This window comes from Dermacentor silvarum, chromosome 10 (genome assembly GCF_013339745.2).
Source record: "Dermacentor silvarum isolate Dsil-2018 chromosome 10, BIME_Dsil_1.4, whole genome shotgun sequence".
Classification (NCBI taxonomy): domain Eukaryota; kingdom Metazoa; phylum Arthropoda; class Arachnida; order Ixodida; family Ixodidae; genus Dermacentor; species Dermacentor silvarum.
This window is the reverse complement of record NC_051163.1, coordinates 28,055,523-28,080,424: the sequence shown is the minus strand read 5'-3', so window position 1 is coordinate 28,080,424 and position 24,902 is coordinate 28,055,523. Positions and strand designations below refer to the sequence as shown.

At 45.4% G+C, this 24,902-nt stretch overlaps 1 protein-coding gene across 6 annotated transcripts in view; it reads right to left on the bottom strand.

Annotated features, from left to right (window-relative positions):
* LOC119466240 (FYVE, RhoGEF and PH domain-containing protein 1-like) overlaps positions 1-24,902 on the bottom strand; it is a 53,089-nt gene that overhangs the window by 1,851 nt on the left and 26,336 nt on the right. For all 6 annotated transcript variants that reach the window (XM_049656949.1, XM_037726720.2, XM_049656946.1 and 3 more), the window contains 13 exons: positions 23,678-23,778; positions 21,404-21,571; positions 19,876-20,027; positions 18,949-19,105; positions 17,185-17,382; positions 13,438-13,509; positions 13,272-13,340; positions 11,716-11,879; positions 10,788-10,881; positions 7,589-7,838; positions 5,635-5,717; positions 3,106-3,291; positions 487-584 (listed from right to left, as the gene is read on the bottom strand). In XM_049656949.1, the coding sequence (XP_049512906.1) occupies positions 487-584; positions 3,106-3,291; positions 5,635-5,717; positions 7,589-7,838; positions 10,788-10,881; positions 11,716-11,879; positions 13,272-13,340; positions 13,438-13,509; positions 17,185-17,382; positions 18,949-19,105; positions 19,876-20,027; positions 21,404-21,571; positions 23,678-23,778 (1,792 nt within the window). The remainder of the gene's footprint in view (positions 1-486; positions 585-3,105; positions 3,292-5,634; positions 5,718-7,588; positions 7,839-10,787; positions 10,882-11,715; positions 11,880-13,271; positions 13,341-13,437; positions 13,510-17,184; positions 17,383-18,948; positions 19,106-19,875; positions 20,028-21,403; positions 21,572-23,677; positions 23,779-24,902) is intronic.

Below are 24,902 nucleotides of genomic sequence, written 5' to 3'. Positions count from 1 at the left end.
GACACCATAATGCTATCGTATCGCAATTACTTGAGTAACTGGTAAGAATTTTCTTTTGTTGTTGTTCTATCGTAATTTTTTTTTCTTTTCTTTTTGGTGTCCCAGCAACCTGTGCAGAGGAAGCAAGCTATATTTTTTATTCGTCTTTTCTTTCTCACGAGTACAATCACGAGAAGAAGTCTGCAGACCAAGGGAGCACAAAAAATATATTTTTTCGTCGCAGCCTATAGCACGAAAGTTACAATTCAAGCGGTACAGCATATGTGTGCTCGTTAGACTAACGTAACACAGCACGATTATTCCACTTTGCATGGCTTTAGTGGAAGAAATCCAAAATTTTCGCCCGATTCCTTGGTCGCTAGACTTTTGCTCTCGACTGTGCATTCCCATGCCAACGGGTGAGGTTGCTGTAAGACAGACGCACTGGACGCCAAAAGCATTGCTAAAAAAGCCTATAACAACTGCTGCTGTGAAAAATAAACATACTTTGCTGCAAGATCTGGTGTGTCTGCATAGAAGATAAGCGGGTCAAGGCCCGTGTGTTCCAGAAGAAAGAGCTGCTCTCGTGGAACTTCTTCGTAGCCCTGCAAGAATCGGACACAGATAGCAAAAAAAGAGTGTAAGTTACACAACAAAGCTCAGTTACTCAGACTATCAGTGACGAGTTTTACACCTTTAAAGGAATTTAAACTTAACATCACTTGCGGCATAGTGCATTCTCGCACAACTCATTTAGTTATCAAATATGTGCTCTCACAATGTCAGCATTACGGCTGCAAACGAAAAAACACATTTCTGAAGTAAACAGAAATTACTCTCCATGAAATATGCTGCCCAATGTTTTCAGTAAAATGTCTGGAAATTTACATCTGCTAAATAATTTACTTTTGATGCTATTAAAATTGGCAAACAAACTTAACTGCATTCACTGAAATTGTCACATTCAGAATGTTTTAATGTCATTCAAAGTGTGCATGCAAGCAGCAATATTAGATACAATGGTAATAAGAAAATTTACAGTCCCAGACAATGACATTAACTTCGGCCGTGTGGTGTGGGTATTAGCTAGTACAGTGTAGACAGCTTATAACGTAAGTCGCCGGAGTCGCGAATATCCGCACTATAACCAAAACAACTATTTTATTGCGATAATGGACACTCCAGGCGCATTTCTGCCATCCCTGTCACCGTGCTATAGGTTCCGTATTCACTTACTAAATAAATTAACAAGCACGGTGTCACGCGCGCACAAGCAAACATGAACACATCTCGCTCGTTGACCGCGGAAACGAACTGTCAAAACGCTCGAGTGACAAAGTGCGGCGAGCGAATTGACCTTCGTGCTATCATGCCTCTTGCTTCAACGCGACCTATAAGCGGCGAAAACACGGCGCGCGGCGGACTTTCCCCGTCGCAAATTGCTTTCAAAATAGGGCCAAGGCGATCGTATCGCCGAAGTGGATCGTCGCAGATTACGTCTTGCTTCGGTCCACTGAAACCGTTCCGCATTGCTTTGCTGGCGAGAATCCTCTCCTTCTGTTTGCGCCAGTCCCAAACACAAGTTTCGGATTCTCCGAACGCCCGTGATGCAGCCCGATTTCCGTCCATCTCCGCACAAATCACTTTCCTTTTAAATGCGGCATCATGATGAACTCGGTACTTCATGCCGATAGAGCAGACGCAGAGAACGTGAAGACAGTGACGAGTTTTACACCTTTAAAGGAATTTAAACTTAACATCACTTGCGGCATAGTGCATTCTCGCACAACTCATTTAGTTATCAAGTATGTGCTCTCACAATGTCAGCATTACGGCTGCAAACGGAAAAACACATTTCTGAAGTAAACAGAAATTACTCTCCATGAAATATGCTGCCCAATGTTTTCAGTGCAATGTCTGGAAATTTACATCTGCTAAATAATTTACTTTTGATGCTATTAAAATTGGCAAACAAACTTAACTGCATTCACTGAATTCATTGCCAGCAAAGCAATGCGGAACGGTTTCAGTGGACCGAAGCAGGATGTAATTTGCGGTGATCCACTTCGTCGACTATTGCCTAAGCACGTGTACTGCAGCACATGGAGGAAGCTACGGTAGCTAGGCTCGCAAGTAGCTAGGCTCGACACACGTGCGAGGTGGCCATCTTGAAATGCTGACGGCTATATGATAACGCAGATTTAGGATCGTACTCGATACTAATGCGCACGCAATTTTTGGACCTGTTTTATCGTAAAAAAAAGTGCGAGTTAGATTCGAGTAAATACGGTATTTGTGGCTTGAGGGGTGTGTTTGCCATCTAAGCTGACTGCCGAACTTCCAGGCAGCCGCACTGTAACCGGTATTTCGTGTCCCGCAACTGCACTATAAGCGATACGCGTATACATAGAGTGCGCTATGGGAAAATTAACGGGAGTCTAAAAAGACTGTATTATATCTGTTCCTGCACTATAAGTGGTTACGTTATACGTGGTTTATACTGTATATAGTAGCCGAAAGATGCCGATCAGAAATGGTGTAGTCTTGGTAAAAACACTTCCAAAAAGTGGTGCACTACACATTCATGCAGTAAGAGAAGACAAAATATGTACATGGAAACCTCATCCTGCTAACACTTTAGCAAATCTAGACATATTTCTTTCAATGAAATCTACACAGCTACCAGCCCAGACACAGAAGGTGTCCAAGTGCTCCCATGTCGCAGAAAGCCAGTCGTTTGGAACAATGCTTGAATACGTTCAACTAATGATCATTCCAGACTCTCTGTTCACTGAATAATAGAGCTGTTGAACTGTAATCTTATAAACCCCGAGTCCCTGACTAGGACAAACCGTTGCTTTGCCTGTAGAAATTGCACTGAGATTAACAAATTCAGCGCACCAAAATGTCTAGCACACCAAAAGTGTTCTTATCAGCGTGAACCGCACCGCTGACACCAGCAAAAGCCCTCATAAGAGTTCCTTTTTTGTAGCAGATTGAGCTATTCTTGTTCATCCTGTGGAGAGAACCACGGGACTTAGTTACTGGCCTTTCATTTAAGTTAAATGTCCTTGGAAGTAGGCTTCTTTTAACGAAAAAAAGAAAGAGAAGCAAGAAGTGATGAACCTTTTTGACTGTGCCCACTTGGTAGCCGAGAAGTGGAACCGTCCGAAGAGCAGCTACGTCCTCACTTGCCTTGTAGACATACAACACATGCTCCTTAACGACAAACCACTGCCGCTTCCAGGCTTTCTTTGACCAATGATGCAGGTAGCCGCTGATCGACGATCCCAGGTCATTGGCTGCAACCTCCTGCGACAGCAACGCAGAGGACAGTGGATGACCATCTTAAGCATCAACACAATGCTTCCCCATATTTCTAAGTACAGCAGGAACAGTGGACAGACATCTGTCATCATATGTTGTCTTTTCTTCATGGGCGCCAAATCAGAGCAAGAATAATTATTCTCAGCAAAAAGAACAGTGCCACTAGCACCTGTCACATCAAAAGCAAAACCCCTTTCACATTCCTTAGGCCATATTTTTGTTAGTTCGACTTTATTTATTTCTTACTGCCAGTTGGTCATGAGTCGCTGGTACTGACGATAAAGCAGGCAAAGTGCCACTCAAACCACTGATAATGAGCGATAATGCAAAGAATTGTAAATACATTCGACTTTCGACCCTGGCGAGACAATCCAAATTGATCGAGTTATCCGGCGGGTCGAATTAAGCAAGATGCAGAAAAAACTTCAAAACAATGAGCTTATTCATTTGGAATTATTTGTCTGATTCTAACACGCCCCTGAAACAAGTGCACGCCCACTATCTATGTGTCCAAAGTAGAAGACTAACATAAAACATTAAAGCTCCTAAACAAAGTAGAAATCTAATGCGCACCCGGTATTTAGCGACATAAATGGATAAGTGTCTAATACGTGTTGCACAGCGGCAGCCAGTTTTCTAAAGTCAGCTTCGCTGCACGGTTTTTAAAGTCAGTTTCGCCGTTACACAGCCGTGTTATGCGGCAAAGCATACAAACAGTTCAATCTACCTGGAAAAAAAGAAAGGCAAGAGTTAGAATTTAGTAAACACCATAATCGGACAATGTGAGCGACCATTACTGCGGTATCTTCCTAGAGCAGGCTAAAAATAGGTGTTTTCGATGGGAAATTTTGACGTACGTTCAATACATTCACTGGGACTTAAGCTCTGCCGAAACAGACGCTGCCAGTAAAGGGGTCGCTATTGGGGTCACCATAGAGGACAGGCACCTGCATGCCGATTGGTCAAATTCAAATTATCCAGCGAAGGAAAATTTTAGGATCGAAATAATGAAAGTTTGGGCCCATAGAAAGGCATGGGCGCCAGCCGGGACCTTTGGCCAGGATCGAATTAACCCAAGTTGAAACAACGGAAGTCTACAGTACTACATTAGACAGTTTGTTTAGCGTTTGCAAGCAAACGTAAACGCATTACGTACATAAAGAAATGCGTTTTCATTACTGCACATGCTCTGAACGTTATTCGTTTTCTCCGGTTACGTGTGCTATGATAATGTACATTATTTGGCGAGATTAACGTACGTAATGTTTACAGACACTAAGAAATAACTGTCAAACATGGCGGCACAACTGGCTCCCGTCAGCATGAATTCTCGTGATGGTAGTGCTCACTTGCGTAGATCACCAGTAACTATAGAAATGGGCTTTCGCTTGCTCTAAACTCACCTGAAGCATTAGTTTCGAGCGCATAGCGTGTCCAATTTCTGAGATCGTTCGGTGGTTCCGGTGCCCGTAGGCCTAACAAGATGCGTCTGCACAGCAATAACAAGATGGTTGCTAATGGATTGTCTTGGCTTGGATGCATTTGGCACGAGGCACCAGATGGCGCCCTGTTTTATAACGTCTTCCTTACGTATGCTAAACTTACGAAGTCTTGAAAGGACGGGCGCCGTAACGTCTCGCTAAGCGGCTTATGTTTAACGTACGTAACGCAACAAACGCTATTCTAAAACTGTCTATTACCTCAGCCCAGAATCGCAATCACTGACTTATCTAAGGAGTACGCATCAAAAGCAATTGATTGTGAATATGGTCCCTTGTTATGCTCTTCTACGAGAGATGGAGCTACCAATCCTGTTAGGGAGAAACTTTTGGGGGGCTGACATCACCACAGACAACAGGTACATTTAATTTATTCTGGATGAAACAGGAAGGCATTACGTTGAAGCATGCATTATGAGGGGCGTTAATAAAGTTCATGCTATTGGTACCATAAATGAGTGCACGTCTCTCTAGTTTTAATGGAATATAAAAAGTGCATTCTAAATAGTACCACCACAGGGCACTGCTTAGGCATCAAAACAAAATATGCAGCATTCATCAAGAGAGATGGTTTAAGCACGGGCAGCAACCTGCTTTCTGCATTTCAATGAACACAAGTCCAAACAGATTCATGGCGAGCTGGTGGTGGTGTGTAGCGACGATCACTGTACACTGCCAGCACACCGCCTGGTGTGCCTGGCCACCAATTGTTTCACCTAAACACCTCTCTATGGTATTAGTGGCACAGTTGTTTCAACCAAATGTTCATGACTGCTGGCACGAGTCATCCCATTTTACACACGGACATGCAAGCGCACAAAAAATCTACCTGGAGAACTCCGCCATGTTTCTTTCTTCTTGCCTGGCTTTGGTCGCCATCTCCATCTGCTTCTGGATGGTCCCTCAGTTCACCTAGAAAAGGCAAAACGAAAAAACGGCCACGTGGTTGAAAAAAGTACCGCCGTGTGATTCGTTCAAAATGTTCAACTCAAATCCTAGAACATTTCAAGGATTTAAAGCATGCTGAAGGCACACTTCAGGGAGAGTGATTCAGGCTTACGCACTCACGTTTTGAACACAATTTGTTTTTTGCCACAATTTCTTTGCCATGGCAGCTCCCTCTGGCTCTACCTCTTTCGCTATTTGCCAGGCTCCAAAAACAATTTTAGTTTAGTATATTCGGTCATCACCACTTCTCTCTGTTAAAGCTGGTGCGGCTTCAGCACAATGCACATTATGCCTTCAAGCGAGACGTCACGACAATGCGAATTTCAGGTGTGTATTCATGGAAATACAAATTATGCTCTACATGCAACTCCACGGCAATGCACTCTGCATTGCCGTGAAACCATAACTTACAGCCCTCCCCTTCCAAAATTCCTGCATAACCTTCAGCCCCACTTTCTAAATGTAGTATTTACACGGGGAAGAAATCCCTCGCATTGCAGTGAGAAATGCCTCGCTAAAGGGCGGAACGCCTCGCTTTGTAGCGGGGAGCAGACATCACGTGATGACAACTTCACAACTTTTCGGGGCCAAGGGGCTGAACGTAAACATTGTCAGGAGATAGGAGGCGTTTTACTGCGCCAATACAAAACATCCCCTCATGGTCGTAGTCCTACCAACTAGTCTAGCAACCTATCATACCCCGCTAATTGGCAGTACAGATGCAGCATCAAGATCACTGCTGCCTTTCCACGTATTTGGCAGGTCTTGTTCGCTTTGCAGTGATTGTTTCTCAGGGTTACGAACAGCGAAGTGCAGCTATGAGGCAACTTTGTTTTAAAGCGAAGCTTCCTTTGCAAACCCTCTTGGATGTTCCTGACTATAGCTGATTAGTGCTGTTGCTGTCTTACTGAATAGCTCAAACTTTAAAAATACATTTAATTACGTACTCTATGGTGGGATCGAACGCCCTGTACAGCAGCACCATGCTCTTAAACATTAGGCCACAATCGCACGTATATTTCTACTCTTCTAACGCTAACTATCTCTTTGAGATGATCGCCACATGTGTCAAATTGCATAGCGCGAAAGCACATGCATGTGCGCCAGTTTCTTTAATGCCAAAGATGCAGGAATAAAACAGGCCAACTTATAGCATTTCATTAGCTGCTTCATTAAAAAAGCTTCACTTCACATTGCTTCTACGATGTGCATTAGATCTGCATAATTTTTTCATCTCCCTCACTGCAGCATACCCGCACCCACGCTTATGCCCGGTGTCGAGAGAATATAGGACGCTAAAACTTAAGCTTAAGTTAAAACCTAAAAGCGAACTCGAACAAAATCTTGGACAGTGTAATGGGCCTAGATACATACAGGAGTCGCTGTCCGCAATTTGTCGTTTTAAGTATGGGTGGACGCGTTCTGAAAAGCACGCAAGAACTGCCATTTTTAAATAGCCATTTTAAAAAAAGACAACGCTGCCATTACCACTTGCCATAACTGATGCATGACGTAGAGTGAGCGGCTCTTTGGAATGACCTCTGAGATAAGGCAGCGCTCGTGGCAGCCCGCATTGTGCTGAAAAATCTCGAAGGCAGTGTGCCGAGACTTAGTCATAGTGACAACCACCAGGAGCACGCATCGTCTGCTTAGGTGCTGTTAAAGGTTGCTTAAAAGAAAACTATGCAATTGTCAGTCCTGCAGCTTTGATATTGCTTCGGCAGTACTAAATGCTACTCGCGTTTAACAAACTTAGCCAAACTTAAATTTAATTGCATTTGGCCTCCTACAATTTAACTTACTAACAAGCCCCACAAGTGGTCAGAATCGCTCACCACCACACTGGAGGGAGCGGAAGCAGTCGTCGCAGATGCGGACGGGCTTGTCGCTGCCCAGGTAGGGTAGCGGCAGCCGGTGGGAGGAGCAGGTGGCGCAGACCACCTTGCCACAGGCCCGGCAGTGGTGCCGCCGGTGGGTGAAGGTGAAGCCGCTTGTGCACAGCTGGCACATGGTCACACGCTGGTCGGGAATCCACACGGGAGCTTCGCGGCCCAACTCGGAGCTCGTTGAGGACTGCGAACCCTCCTGCATGCGGTGCACGAAGAGAGTGAACATTTAGTACATCATCATCAGCAGCCTATTTTTATGTCCACTGCAGGATGAAGCCCTCTCCCGGCGATCTCCAATTACCCCTGTCTTAAGTCAGCCATACGCTTCCATGGCCTGCCCAACTCCATATTTTCCTTTTAACGTCAACTAACATCGGCTTCCTCTATTTCTTTTCCAATCCACACTGCAGTCTTCCTGCTTCTTAACGTTTTACGCCATTCATCTTTCGTTCCATTGCTCGTTATGCTGTCCCTAGCATCTTCGCAAGCTTCTTAGTTCATCTACGGGCTTCTGGCTGATGCTTAAGCACCGCTAGAATGCAATGACTGCAAAACATTTCTTTTCACGGATAGCGGTAAGTTGCCGCTCGCAACTTGGCAATGCCTGCCATGTGCGCTCAAACCCTTTCTTGCTCTTTTGTAGATCTCTTTCTCATGATCATGGGTTCGCTGTGAGTAGTTAGCCTAGACAAACGTATTCTTTTCAAAGATTCTGGAGGCTGACTGCCAATCACGAATTCTGATTCTCTTGCCAAGCTACTGAATATAACCTTTGTCTTCCGCATATTGTCCTAGTATGTAATACACTATATTTTGGCCGCGAATGATGGCAGTGTGCCGTGGAAGCCATGCAATGAGTGCAGTAGTGCAAACATACACACGTGTCATTCTGCTCGTCGTTCTGTGGTTAATAGGCTCTGACCTTCTGTGTCCTTCTGCGTGCGTAAATGTGCCTTAACCCAACACTCTTCTTCTAATTATGAAAAGCAGAGAGGAACAGCACCACTCCTCAGCTGAAACAGACACTGTGTTTCACTAGTGATCGTTGACAACCCTCACAATGAGGAGTTGCTTCGGTCTATACACACATATCCCTCGATTCCTGCACCTTCAAACAACTGCTGAAGGCGCCTTGTTTTAGAACTATAGCTCCGGAATTGTAGAGGACCATTGGTAAATGAACAGGATGTACAGTGCTCAGCAATTGAAACACAACACTCGGAGTGCATGGCTGCCCGTGCTTTTTGTCTCATCGGTGAGCGCTGGGCGATCCCTGGCAACTCTAATGCAGTCGCAATGTGTCACAAAGACTGTTGCTTTAATTGTGTACCACAGTGTAACAGTTCAGCATCCCCAGTGTCTACCGGTACCACAAAAATTATCAGCAGCTATGCACTCCGAGTGCTGCCTTTAAATCACTGAGCACTGTACCTTAGTGTACTAAGGTATTTATGGGATTCAGATATACAGTCAATGTCAGATTTTTCGGACTCCCTAGGGGCCACGAAAACGTCCGAAAAATTGGGCAGTCCGAAAAAAACGAATGCATGCCTTGTACTGCCCCCAAGGGCTCAAATCGCCACAGGCACGTCTGAAATAGCTTTGAAGGCTTACCAGTACACTAATGAGGCGTATTGGTGCTTGTACTGCGATGGGAGATGGCGGGCGCACCCGTGTGCATCCGTCAGAATACATACCGTGTCCTATGACAATTGCCCCTTCCCATTCTTGGTATGCTTCACCGCAATACTTCACGTATGCTGCATTGCGTAACACTTCTGTGTTGAGGCTAAGCTGACTTCCGGGAACCGTCATTATGCAATGTGTCATGCTTTCTAAGACATTGGCGAGGGTTACAAAGGCGGAGTCAGCGCCATTGCTAACAGCGGTGAATTGTTTCAATGAAAAACACTACACCGAACAGAAAGAAGCTTGGTAGCGGACGTCGAAGTAGCTAGGCCTAGCGCTAGCGCAGTGGTAGCTGCGCAGCGGCTGCCAGCGAATCTGGGTGCGAGAGCGCCGGTTCAAAGAGGCGAGATAATCAAAATGGCAGTGGTCATGGCTTCGATTACTGCCGTTCGGACCTGCGGTCATGGCAAAAAGTCCGGAAAATCTGACTTCAAAGGTTTTTTGTGTCTGAAATTTCAGATGTTCATATACATTAACGTTATGGGGTACGTGGCGGTGTCGTGAGAGCGTCCAAATTATCGGACATGTCCAAAAAATTGGGCGTCCGGAAAATTGGTCGTTGACTGTATACCAGAATGGTTGAAGTGGCCATCACCACGGTCATCCAACTATTTTCAGTTCATCATTGCAACTAAGAGTAGAGTGAACAATATGGTTAAACGCATGAAGTGAGCTCCCAGCGCACATTTTAACCCAAAATTTAAATCCCAAAATTTCCGCATCTAAGCTACTTTCACCAACAGCGGCCACCATTTTAGGACGGCTAGTGCGAGGTAAAGTGCAAGGCCCCTACTTTGTCATCTGCTTTGAAACAATGTGCACACCATGCAACATCTCCTGCCTTCTTCGGAGGGTCCGATGAAATTTCACTCGTGCAATGAAAATGGCACAAACCAGAGAACGCCTGCGGCAACCAGGGCAGACCGCCGAGAAACGCATGCAAAAACGAAACCACATGCGTACCGCGCTCATAGGCAGTGTCCAAAACACAGCAACCATGGCATGTTTCCACCTGCTGCAATTGCTTCCAGCGTTTGCTGCACACAAAGGCAATGCCTTTGAGATAGGGTTCCACTACTCTGAAGGAGCCGTCAATAAGATTGTGGATTTGGACACCACCTATTATTACGCAAAATTCGCTTAATTTTGTCACATGTTCCTGTTTCCAGATGGTTGCACTGTTCAACTGTGACATAAAGAAGTTTGAATACAAATTTCCTACTACACTGAATGCGCTAAAATTTTGCCAGCCTGCTGTGCAACACATATACAGTTTAACATCCAATGAATAATTCAACCAATAGAGCGAACTTTGGTGGCATGTGAAAACCACCTTGCTTTTTTAAAAGGGGATGCTCATATCATCGTCATAATCAGCATCAGCAGCTGCAGAGGAGCTTTGAGTTTAAACGCATTTGTGAACGCGGCCGAAGACACCAAAGAAAACATGCCGTGCCTTTTTCAGGACGTGGAAGGAGCTCTTGCGATGGATGTTGTCCTCGATGGCTTTAGTCAGGGCCGATATCCACTCCTCACGTTCCTCAGGCGAGCTATAGGAGGAGAAAAATGCAAAAATGAGGACGCACTTTGTAGTCATAAAAACGTCCAGCGATATGGACATGATTCAGCCATAAGTGCGATAAGTGGACATAAAAAGTCTCAAGGACGCTAATGGCGAATTCGACTAGTTGCCAGGAGCAGCCACAGATGCATTGCAAAATGTGCGGTGGAAGCCGTGGTTCGTTTTTAGGCTCTGTTGTCATTATTTATACGGCAACGGCTGCTTAGGACACTGGCTCATCTTTGAATGCTGACATAGCCCGGGTCGGTGCAAAGGAAGCGTGCTCGGCTCCTAAATCCTTCCAAGTTGCAGAAACTTTACTACATGCTTTTTGGATGTGAAAGGAAGGCACTTGGTAAGCTTGAAAGTTGTAAAATGTTTCAATTTGATACCAAAGTCGGTGTCGAAATGCTGGACCAGGCATCATCGGCACTTATTTTGAAAGTGTAATGGTGCAAACAAACAGGGACAAAAGGAAAAAAAAAAGACGACACAATGTTATCATGACGTCAAGACACACAAGAAAGTTTAGCCGACAATGTGTAGCAATAAAGTTATGCAAGATGACCATTGCCCCCCCCCCCCCAAAAAGAAGGGCGGAGGGGCTGCCAGCTTGCCATGGGACACATACTTCGCTCAAGAGCAAGAATTTGATGTCATCGCTGCTTTAATTGAAACTGTAATGATATTTATCGGTTTTTCAAGGCCTTGAGAATACCATTTTGAAGCTCAACTGTACCCAATGGTTCATGGGACTACAAATGCTGAACGTGAACCACACCTCAGCATACAGAAGATACTACTGAGCTATTTTTTTGCGCACCTGGCAGACAAGATGAAGGAACGCTTTGTGGTGTAGACGCTGAACTCGTTTTGGTAGTCCTGTTGCGGAGGCACCATCACCTTCATGCCAGACAAGGGAAGTTCATAGTTGACCCTGTAGAAGCCCTGGGGCGTTGGCACCAAATAGAGGAGACTGTCGCTGAACTGTCAGAGATGAAAGAGAAAGATAGCTAAGACAGTGCTCAATCTAATGCGAGGTCCCAGCAGAGCCTGCACAAATAGACAGCACAAAACAGTCACTGTAAAATAAAGTCGCACGTGAAATTGACATTCACAACACTGATTCTGGCTCATCTCTACTAGACATCGCAAAAGGCCTCGAAACGCATTTGTTGCGCAACTTGTGTCTACGAGCGACATTGAATTTCAATCGACATCGAAGATGCGTTTTGCTGTACAGTCAAACCCACTTATAACGATACCGGTTTTAACAATATATTGGTTATAACAATGTGAATCTGCTGCACCGTCAACTTTTGTATGTTTTCTATGGTGAATTAACCCGCTTACTACAATGCCCCCATGCCGCATTATCGGTTATAACGATGAAGTCTGGCTACTGGTGTCCGTGCCAAAAGGAAATGAAATGCGACTTCTTGAAAAGAAAAAAGATTTGAGTCATTGCCGCGCGCTGTTTTGCATCCTTCTCCGCATCGCCAGCCTCGCACGCCTCTGTCTGATTGCCCTTCCACCCCTCCGAAGCACGAATGGACTGCGCCAACTGCGCTGATAGCGCTGGGGCTCGCGGAGCACTGCAAATGTGCGACGTAATAGAGCCAAAATGACGTTAGCGTCCACCGTAACGAAGCGACAGAGTTCACATCGCCATAGTCATCAGTGAAAATCGTACTGGAATGACAGCAATGCCGGAACGCTTCGTGCCTATTTGTGCCTTTAAAGCCTTTATTTTTGCGTTTACCGCAGCGCATAGCACCGCGTTGGCCACATGCCTTCATGACTGCGTAGTCGCCATCCATGATCGCGTCGATAGCAGCCACGATTTCATCCGCAGCAGTTGCGGCAAACAGTAGTTTCGTTTTGCCTCGGTACGCGTGTCGGCTGCACGCATTCAGAAGCACAAGGTCGTCGTCCATGATCGCGTTGACATCAGCTGCGGTTGCGGCAAACAATAGTTTTGTTTTGACTCAGTGTAAAGCTGTCAAGGATGAAGAGCACCATTTCCAATTTTCCATCCGCCCTTGCTGGCAAGTTCAGTGTACGCATAGCGAGCGTAGCTCTGTATGATGTATAGGCATAGCGGAAGTGACGTATTCAAACACGGCTTCCAGATGCATTCTAGTTGGTCAGCGAAGTGTGATGGTGCTGTTGTGAGTGATGGGGAATTGGCCTCGGAACGATCGACTCAGAGGTGGATTTTTCCAGTGAAGCAACCATCGGAGAGGGGAATTGCACTTGCGCATTTGCTCGACCGAAAAGCTCGGGTGAGAATGAGTAATAACAGATTATCACTAATGGTTATGCATACCCTGCCCGATGCCCACATGCATTGCTAGTTAATAATCATTGAAAGCGTACCAGAACGAAGTACCTTGGCTGCATCTCCTTCCGAGAGACCTTCATCAGCTCGCCCTCCTTCAAGAAAGTCTGCAGGTCAACAAAGAGAAAACGGCAATGGCACGAGATAAAACACTGAGCAGTGTGCGCTGGATTATGCACACATTCACGAAGGAAATTCGCTCACCCTTCCTGGTTTCAGCACTTCGTAGCGGTTAGAGATCCTGTTTTGGAGTGACATCAGCTTGGAGAAGTTGTCCTAGAAAGAGACGTAGAAGAAAATGCGATTCATAATAATGACTTGTATACCCTGACAATAAAATATGAAGAGCCTAGTACAAAGCTGCCTTTCAGAGAAGCCCATATGGGTTTTTTTGTAGCTTTGCGATAGTTCCTTGCTCTACGATTTGCTAGCCTCCTGGTTAGCTCAGTTCAAAGAGCGACAGCCCTGAAAAGAGATCGGTTCCTGGTTCAATACCTGGACCAGGGTGAATTACATTACGAAGATTTTTTTTTTCTGAAAAACCTTCATGGGTTTCCTTTGCAGTTTTATGCTGCTTTCAGGTGCATGACAATTTTTTCCATTTCACTATGTCATTTAGAACACAGCAAACAGGCTGTACTGACATTTTAGCTCTACGGTCGAGCTAGCCGAAGGCTTGGGAGAACGTCCAGCCTGTAAAAATTTGAACACGTTAAGATACTGCAGTGTATGAGCACTTTTTAAATCGAAATGCACAAACTTGAAGGAGGGATGGCCACAATCTTCAGACTTTCATTACAAACTGTACGTTATAACGTGTGAAGTGTCCTGGAGTAGCTGCTGCCAGATACAGTCAAACCTCGTTAATACGTACCCGCTTAATGTGTAAGTCCGGTTTAAACGTAGTCGCGAAGATTCCCCCACCCGGTCCCCATTGAACCCCATGTATTGGCTGACCGCTTAAGCCGTAGTCGCTTGTTGCATTACATACGGTTAGTACGTACCATTTTCTTTGTTTTTATATGTTCCCGGGCAGAAAATCGCCAAAATTTCAGTGGCGATGACAGGAGTTGCCGATCGAAGCGCGCAAAAGCATGGCCTTCGAGATTGGTAAACTACAATTGTCAGCGTAGTGACGTCACAACATGGCCACGTCGACGTATTTTTTGTTCGTACGGTTGTTGCCGATCAAAGGGCGCAAAAGCGTGGCCTTCGAGATTAGCTTCTGGTAGCCCGCAGGAGCTGAGGGTAGGGGAATTCGCTGTCACTTTGGAATCCAATCCAAGCATCGTAACGGCTCAAACGCCACGTTTCTTTATTCTTTTCTTTCATTCTCCCGTGTCCGCCAGTGCTAACGGCAGTGGTGGTGTGCTTTTGCGTAATGTTGTGTGCTTTTACAACGTTCTTTTGCGCGGCGTGTCCTTCTTTTTTTTTTGCATTGTTTGGTGCGCGTATTGTGCGATTTAATTTGCACGTGAAGACTGTTATGCCGTATCACGTTTTGAGTGTAAAGGAAAAACTGGAAATCATTCGCACCATTGAAAATGGAGCGAAGAAATCTGCGGTAGCCCGTGAGAAGAACTTGCCTCTGACGACTGTGTGCGGAATATGGAACGCTCGCGAAAAGTTGCGGGGTGGCTCAGGCAGCAATCTGAAGAGGTGCCGCATCAGAGACTCTGCTTTTCCCGAAGTAGAAAAGGCCCTGCTGCTTTGGTTGAAGAAGGCGCGTAGCATGAACCTGCCAGTCAATGGACCCCTTCTGGCTGAGAAAGCGCTAACTTTCGCAGCTCAGCTGAATTGCACCGGTTTTGCCTGCAGCAACGGCTGGTTGTCGAGATTTAAAGCTCGCTACAGCATAGTGGGGAAAGCTGTTTGCGGTGAGGCTGCTGCAGCGGACAAAGAAGGCGCTGATGAGTGGCAGCACAACGAATTGCAGGAAGCCTTGGCAGCCTACGATGCCGCCGACATTTTCAATTTTGATGAGTCGGCACTTTTCTACTGCCTGCTTCCGGACAGGACATTGGCATTTAAGAATGAAAAGTGCACAGGCGGGAAACATGCCAAAAATCGGGTATCGGTCGCTTTCGGCGTCAACATGACCGGTAGTGAGAAGCTGCCACTGATGGTGATCGGCAGGTACGGAAAACCGCGTTGCTTCAAAGGCGCCCGTTTGCCATCCGATGTCATTTACAAGCACAACAAAAAGGCGTGGATGACTGCTCATCTGTTCGAGGAGTATGTGCGCCAGCTGGACCGCCGTTTTGCTGCCAAGAAAAGGAATGTCCTGATCGTTCTCGACAATGTGTCGGCGCATGTCGATTTGGACAACCTGACGGCAATTAAGCTGCTCTTTTTGCCCCCGAACACGACAGCGCTCGCCCAGCCCCTCGATCAGGGCATGATCCGCTCAGTGAAGCAGACGTACCGCAAAAATCTGCTACGGAGGATGTTGCTCGTTATGGATAGCGGCAAAACGTACACCATAGACCTACTGGGCGCTGTACACCTACTCGCGCACTCATGGAGGGAGGTCCAGCCGGCAACAATACAGAATTGTTTCGCGCGAGCGAAATTCAAAATACTTGAAGGCGACGACGACGCGGACGGTGAAGACGCCGAGGACTGCGAGAACCTTTTGGTTGAAGTGCTCGAGCGGCAAGGTGCAGCAGATGAGGAGGTGAACTTCGGCACCTTCCGAGATGTCGACGGCGACGTGACCACCTCCCCGGACTTTTCAGACAGCGACATTGTTGCTGCCGTCGCACCTCGTCCAGCTTCAAGCGAAAGTGAGGAGGACAGCGATGTCGAAGTGGACGACGGCCCTTCACTATCCGACGCGGCGCGTGCTGTGGCAGTGATGCGAGCGTTCGCAGAGAAGCGAGGCCTAATGGACAAACTGGCTGCTGGACTTGCTGACTTCGAAGATGCCGTCGTCGCGGCGAGGCCACCACGGCGGCAAGTGAAAATAACTGACTTTTTGCTGCCTGCCAGTGAATAAAGCTAGCATGCCTGTGTGTGCGTGAGAGTGTGTTTGTGGGGATCGTGGCGTTCTTTTCTGGCTGGTAAGTAGCCGCTAAACCGGCACTGACGGTTAATTCGTACATCGCTTAGTGCGTACCCAAACGTCATTCCCGGCCAACTACGTATTAACGAGGTTTGACTGTATCCACATACGATGAAGTTTATCCTGTCTGTGCAAATAATCTGTGAGTGCAACTGATTAGACTGGTACCAGATAGACCAAATGCTGAGGCAAATGCTACCTGCCTAACAGCAACTACAGCCAATAGGTACGAGTTCATCTTTCGCAAGCAGCGCCAAGCACCTGGTGACCTCAAGCAGAAAGATGCAAAATGAATGGCAGTGTTGCAGTGCCTTCTCTGTCAAGTTTCAGACTAGCACCATTTCCAAAGCATTAATTGTAACCTACCAGGTGCGATTCACAGTTCACTGGTGCTAAAAAGAAACAGATAGGCCCAAGGAACATGTAAATAGGACAACACATGCACAAAGGCCAAACTTTATTATATGTTAGACCAGTCAGTTACAAGTCACAATACTTATAACTAGCCCAGCTTTTTTCTTTCTTCCTTTTTTTTTTTTCGCTAGAGGGCATGCTTTGCATTCCGGTGCAGCTCTCTAAAAAGCAGAAAATCACTCTTTGGTGTCAAGCAGACCGCCTTCTAGACCTCAAAGTTTCAGTGAAGTGTTTTAAAAAACAATTTGTGGGGTTTAACGATGCCAAGTTGCAAATAGGGCTACAAAGGACATTGTACTAGTGATGTTCTTCAGATTAATTTCAAGAATTAACATGCACCCAGAGTACAGCACACGAGCATTTTTCGCATTCCGCCCCAGTCAGAATGCATCGGCCACAGGCGGTAATCGAACCCACGACCTCCTTCTTGGCAGCGGGTCTGTGAAGTGTCTTAGGGAGGGACAAAGACTTACCCCGAGCTTCATGCTCTCGTTGGCGTGCTGGGCCACTTGGGACACGATCTCGAGAGCTGCGCAGGCGTCGCGGTACTCGGGCGTGTCTACTTCCAGGTTCTTGACGTAGTCAGTGAGCAGAAGCCGGTACTGGGGTATCCGCTGGATTGGCTTAAGCATGTACTGCTGCAGGCTCAGCTGCCGACAGCGAGGACTTAGCTGCGAGGAGAGATGCCTCGGTAATGCACCTTCATGATCAAAGGTTTTAAAAATGTTCCAAAAATTCTTTCTATTCTGTCTAACTTTGCTATTGTTTAGCAGCAAGACAAGTCGTGCCAACCAAAAGGGTTTCACACACGTTCAAGTGTCGTAACCACATGTTGTAAATGCGTTAAGAAAAGTTGAACCACTGGAAAAGAGTTCAGAGGAAAATGTGGACTCGAAGTGATTCGCATAAAAGGGGAAAATTGGGATCCACCTGGACTGTAGAAAAAAGCTACACAGGAAGTCCCAATTGGTTTTCTCAAAAGGAAAGCTCTGAAATTGAAGAAAATTCGTCCTGGTTTGGCGATCAAATCCAGGACAAACACCTTCCCGGGGCAGTAACTCTACCATCTGAGCTAACCAGAAGGCTAGCAGATTACAGGTCGAGGCGAAGTTGATCGACAACACTAAGCGCAGTGACTCTGAATATGGCACATCGGTTCTGTAGAGGCCCGCAAGGTGGAGGAATATTAATGAAAGGAAAAGAAATTGGCGTTTGCCTGGATTGTGGCATGAAGCTACACAAGAAACCTTTGAAGTCATCAGCAATGACCAAAAACAAGAGAGTCTTCAGACTGCAGCCAACGTTTCAGCAAGGAGACGTATATTTGTCACCAGGAAAAGACAAGTCCTCTTTTCGAAACGCTGGCTCTGTGGACTGAGGTCTCTCTTGTCTGGTCACTACTGATCACCCAAACCAGTGGAAGAAATTCAACACAAAAAACAAGAAAAAAGAAGAAGAAAGAAAAATGAGTGTTGGACTTGCAACTGCGGTTATATTGTGCAAGAAAGCAACAGAGGAGAAAATCGATTCAAGGAAGATCGACGCAACGGTTGATGCAATAAAGCATGCAGAGATTTCCGTGTAAGTTCAGTTTGGTATAATGTCCTCTCCTTCCTTCTGTCACCTTTCTTCCGATGGTTCAAGCTACTATTCGGCATTTACCAACTAGGCCAACCTCTGCCTGCTCTTTGTTAATGACAAGTTTATTTCTAGGAGTGCTGTCTCACAAGACAACAACACAGTGACTTATGCAGCTTACAGCAATCATGCAATACATTGAGGCCCCACATCTTAACATGAAATGTACAGAGTGAGAGACTGCAATAACGGAGTACACAAATATTGTAGAAGACAAGTAAAAAACCTGAATTAAGGTAGCAAGAAATCAATCCTATGCTCGCAGATCTGGCTTACTTGCATAAGGGAAAAAAAAGGGTTATTCAAATATATTAATGATAAACAGAATTCAAGATAATCATAACATTCAATATACAATAGATACCCTGTTTGACCAACACACATTGTGCCTGCTACATGACATTCAACTTAGATGTCTGGTAATGCACAATCATGTCCAGCTTCGTGGTGCAAAATCAGAAAACAATCTGTCTAGGAAAATATTGAAACATAGTCTGAACTTTGGCTAAAAAGTTTAACAATCTGGCCCATCAGCACAGACTGGTCTAGTAAGATTGGCACGAGGCTTCTGCCAATTCCCCAGTGGACTAAATACTGACCTCGAAACTGCGGACAACCTTCTGAAATTCGGGGTACTTCCGCTTGGCCTCTTCCAGAGTGGCTGTCATGGCCTCAAAGTCCTTGATGTAGGATGAGTACAGCTTGAGGAATGGACCCATCTTGATGAGCACGTCCGCTACTTGCTCCTTACCTTCCCTTTGAAAGAAAAATGATACAGGAAAGAAAAAGGCAAAACTTTTTCTTGCGGTCGATCAAGAGGAAGATCATCAAGTGGTGGAAAATGAAAAAGCTCTATAAGGCTATTTATTAGAAGCTTGTCAATGATATAAGTAACATGGTCGCAAATACACAGATTCATTCAATAAAGCTCTGCAATGGAACGTCCAAGTGGCCCAACATCACGTGTCATCATATCATCCTCAGCAGTAGCCTATTTTCATGTCCACTGCAGGACAAAGGCTTCTCCCAGCAATTTCCTATTACCCCTGTCTTGCACTAGCTGATTCCAACTTGCAGCTGCAAATTTCCTAATTTTATCCCCCCACCTAATTTTCTGCCGTCCTCGACTGCACTTCCGTTCCCTTGGCACCTATTCTGAAACTCCAATAGTCCACCAGTTATCTGCCCTACACATTACGTATGGCCTGCCAAGCTTCATTTCTTCCTCTTAATGTCATCTAGAATATCGGGTATGAATATCGGCTATGCAGCTGAAACGTGTTCACCCCCCCCCCCCCCACCCCCCCCCCCCCCAACACTTACTTTAAAGGATACTGCAGTGCATGGCACAGGACAACAGAAAATCAAAAGATAAAGCTGCTATGCCACCTGAAATGCTTTCACGCTAGGCAGGCAAGCTGACGAGGCCTCACGGTCATCTGGCGCAGAGCCACAGCACGTAAATGGCCAACGCCTATGAAGTGCCGAGAATAAACCGGAAAGACACGGGTGAAGAAAAGACCCACCAGTTGTCAACGCGCTCCTGCAGCTGCCCGAGCAACTCCTCGTTCAAGTCCACCAGGTGGGGAAGGTGCTTGAGAATCTGGTCCAGAACATCATCGGGGACGATCGGGGAACCGCGTTCTTCACTAGCTGCTCGTACGGCTTCTCTAAAGTCCTGCAACCAAGTGCAGGTTCACGACAAGTGCTTGCAAATATCCGTCAAACAGGCTATCCGGTTCAACCAGAGGAAAGTGAAACTGGTCTCGAAAACCGGTTATCCAGATTTCAAGAAATGGATATTCAGAATATCTGGTTTAAATAACCGGTTGGATGGATATTCGAATATTCGGACACAAATATTTGATGTTTAAAAAAGGAAAGGTAAGAAGGTTAACCAGAGCAGATATCAGGTTTGCACGAGCGGTTGCAAAAATAACTACAATTGTAAACACACAAGAGAGAGAGGCAATTTCGGCGCAAGTACAGAAGAACAAATATCTGGCTATCCAAATATCTGAATACTATTAACTGAATAACCCATCACTCTGGTTATCCAGTTTTCAAATTAGAATAACCGGTGAGTCGAATAACCAGATGCAAAACCGGTTTGGTATTGCTGCACTATTCACAACTAATGAAATCGTAAAAATGTCAACGGTAGGTTTCGCAATCCATCGCCTGATGGACAATTTGTTTTTCTGTTGGATTAGCAGTTGCACGTAAGAACAAAATGCAAAAACACTCATGTACTTGGATTTAGTTGCTAGTTAATGGAACCGAGGTGACAGAAATTATAATCTGTAGTTCTTCAAAATGGCATCCCTCCCAATCAAAATGAAGTGGAAACTCGGGGTATAGCTAGTTCATGACAGGCAAATAAGGGTGCACAATGCAAAGGACATAACCTTGTTTGGTGTGCTGTTTTGGCCAGTTGTGGCAGGACATATCCTTGTTCTTGGGTGCTGTTTTGCCCCCATTATGGACAGCAACGCATCTTCGTTTTATATGATGTTCTGGCCCGTTCTGAGCAGGACATATCCTTATTTTATGCGCTTTTTTTTTGCCTGTTGTGGACAGAAGATATCCTTGTTTTACATGCTGTGTTGCCCATCGGAAAAGGACATATTCTCGTTTTATATTTCGTTTTGCCTGTTTTTGCCAAGGCATGCCTGCGTTTCATATGCTTGCGAGGCATATGCTGTTTTACGTGCTGTTTCACCGTTTATGGACAAAGCATATCTTTGCTTTACATGATTTTTTTTTTACCATTGTGGGCAGAACATAACCTTGTTTGACATGCTGTCTTGCCAGTTATGGACAGGATATATCCTTACTTCTTGTGGCTTTTTTTTACCATTGTGGACACAATATATCCTTGTTTTAAGTGTGTTGTTGCCCATCACAGACAACCATCTCAATTTCTCACTTCCGTGGTTATGTGATAACCACGGTGGAGGGCTTTTGATGGTAATTTTGGCCTCTTTCTCACTGCCCAACGGTAGCTTCAAAACACAACAACACCGTCGACTATTATCATGGAAAATCAATCACCTTGTTGAGCAGGTGCAGCGCATCGACGAAAACCTGCTCCGAGCTGGCCATCTCCCGGGCAATGTACATGCACTTGCGCTTCCTTCGGTGTCGGGCGGCCTCGTCCAGGGACATGTTCCGCGTCTCTTCCCCATCGCTCTCCTCTTCCGATGAACCCTGCCAGCTCACCTGCAGATGCGCAGCGAGTGAATTGAACTGCATGATACAAACCTGTATCTTTCTTTAACACGCGAATGTTTCATATGTGTGTGTTATACGAAGGCAGCAATACATTGAATTTGAATTAAATTGAAATTGGCTATGTTTTTTGGTCGTGAACGCGAGCAGTGAGAGAAAGTCTAGTCAATAGCCGTTGTAACTTTGCCTGCTACATATAAAACTAAGTACGAAAACTCACTGTGCTTAGCCAGTGTTGAGCCACAGAATCTCTCATTCCCACGGCACCTGCTCAACCACCACAGCTACGAATGCCCGGATATCAGCATGTACTAGGAGGCTCTAATGTAAGGGGTAGCGGTTACATTAGGCAGTGACGATGCCACTGTCTGGTCTCTTTCAATTGCAGCATGTTGCAGCCTTTGCTGCCCCTATTTGGAGAACAGCGTTCACTAGCCAAAGCAACCACAAAGAGAAAGTAAGCGAAACCCCAGTGAGAGAAAACAAGCTTTACCCCTCTTCTGTTACATTAACAGGATGCATTCAATATTAGTAGTAGTAGTAGTAGTAGTAGTAGTAGTAGTAGTAGTAGTAGTATAGTAGTAGTAGTAGTAGTAGTAGTAGTAGTAGTAGTAGTAGTAGTAGTAGTAGTAGTAGTAGTAGTAGTAGTAGTAGTAGTAACTAGTAGCAGCTAGTAGTAGTAATCGGAGGTGGCAGCAACTGTAGTAATAGCAGTAGCAGTCAATAGTAGCAGTTAGCAGTAGCAACAGTAGCAGTAAGTAGTAGTAACAGTAACAGATGTAGTATTTTCTGCTCAGGAGAGTAAAGCAGCTACAAAGAGGCATTATGTCCATGCCAAGGAGGCAAAATTCGGTAACACGTGCCATGTCTGTAGCAGCTGTAAGTACAGGATGTTGTTGTTTCTTATGCAAGACGATGCATCGGAGCAGGTTATTTTCTAATGAATCAGCACTTAATTTTTATGTGAAATCTATATTCTGGTGCAACACAACTTCTACTGACATCGTCTCACGCATCACAAACACTCTTAAGTCATCACTGGCCTTTTCAAGTGAAATGCCAGCACCAAACAATGTGCCCAGTTGCCAGTAAGCTTTCAATGTAACTAGCAGTGTCCCAGGGTTCTTGAGAATAATAACGCCAAAATACTAAGCAAAAAAAAAAAAAAACCTTACTATTGTGATAAAGAATTGGCTCCGACTGCTACGAAAATGTAAGCATTGTCAACAGTTCAAAATAAATGTAAACGGGAGCTGCAAAAATAGCAACAAACCACCATATCCTGCAATCAACACAAAGGAAATTTGAAGGTTACAGCAACCCGCATTGAGGCAGATCAGTGAGCTCGGCTATATATAACCACTTGACCACTATCACCCGCACTTGTTGACAAAACTTGTTGCTACAGTGTTACAGACAATGACACCATATTTTCTCATGTATAAGCACCCCCTTTTTTTAATGCCCATCACGACCAAAGTAAGGGAGGTGTCAACACACAAAGCAAGTGAAGACTGAAAAGCTCACACATCAACTACCTTACTGTACAGACACTCAATGATTGAGCAGATCACAGTTGTTTTATTTCCAACTTCATAGGGAAAATTTGGTCACTAGGCAAACTACTGCTCACCATCACAACACTCCAATATAGAGTCATGCACACATGAAAATTCGAAATACAACAGGTTTGCATACCAGTGAACAGTTTACCAAAAGTAACATTAAGTTATAAAGATAACCTTATCTCATTTATATGTGCAAGCACAGGACCAAAATTTAAAATCTGGAAAACAGAGGACCACCTCAACATGCCTTTTTTATTATAATCTTGCTACAAAACAAACTGGTACATGCATAGAATGCTGCTCAGTTGATTTAGATAAAATAACCATTGCCCTCTCAACAACAGTAGGCAAGCAGCACAGCAAAGTGTTTGTTTTTGCACAGCATAAGCTAGAAGCTCCAGAGAACAGATTAGCAGAAAACGATTCCAGGCAGTACGCAAAGCCAGTGAGAGCAAGCGGCTTCAATCACTATGCACGCAGACCTTGTGGAAAGTGGATAAGAGGTACTAGATGCGAGACAGCTTCTCACCTCTGAGGCTGATGAGTGGACGCTGGGGAGATCCTTGCGAGGCATGAGCGAAGGCGAGTCCTTCTCGTCCGTCAGCCTCTGCTCCCTGGATTCACTTTCCGCTGCACACACAGAGATTCGACACAGCACCTTGCAGCTCCTCGTTGGCAGACAGCTGGACGCCCCCGTCACATAACAGATGGCACTCAAGCCTCGGTGAGATATGCCCCAACATTCAAACGCGAGCCGGTAACAGGTGGTCGAAGCATCGCGCAAAAACTTTACGACAGGCAGGCATTTGCACAAAAATCGGAATTCAAAAATGATAGCAAAAAAAAAAAAGTTGCAGGTTCTGGAGAGTACACGCCACATACAAACGTACCCGCGAACCGGGATGTGCACTTGGGACGAGGGTTTTTTTTCTGCCCCCCCCCCCCCCCCCCTCCGAACGAACGCAGGAACGACCTTGCAGGCCTACCTGACACGATGGTCTCCCGTGGTGATAAGATAAGGAGGCCATGAATAAAGAGACTACTGTCGGGGGGGGGGGGGGGAATACGAGCGGTGTGCTCGACAGCATCCGTTTACTTTTTCGCGGCTTTTCGGTAATCTCATTTCAACGAGACACTTCAGTGCTTCTTGGAGGTTGCTATGGTTCTCATTTGAGTATACATCGACGGGCAATATGCCAGGTTGCGCGTGCAGGCAGAACTGCAATCAAATGACAATCAGCCATCATAAACAGCAGGCTTCAAAGATAAAAGACATGTCACCCATCCCTATGCTGTAGTTTATCAAAAGCAACGAAAGTATAAGAAGGGTTCATCTCATACTTAAGCTGAAGGAGAAATTGATACGAGTACTGCAACATGCACTTCTTGTGATTTGCTGAAACACGTACACTTCCTAAAAGCAAGAACGTCATTACACTGAAGGTAACCTGTTTCCTTTTTCGAAAAACAATAGAAACTGAAAGTGCTGCATAACTTTAATTTTCACAGTGCAGTACTGACTCCAATGTGCTACACATTCAGTGTAAGCGAAGACTCGGCTCACATAATTTGTACTTCTAAGTGAGAAAGAATTATGGAAACCGAGGGGCTCGATCTTTAGTAACAACCGTGTGGCTGTACTCCCAAGGCTAGATTGTTTTACCTATTTGTATTATGTCCGCTCCCCTCTGTAATGCCGTAACAGCCTTTGAGGTATGTTAGCAAACAAACAAATCAATTAATTAGTTAAATGC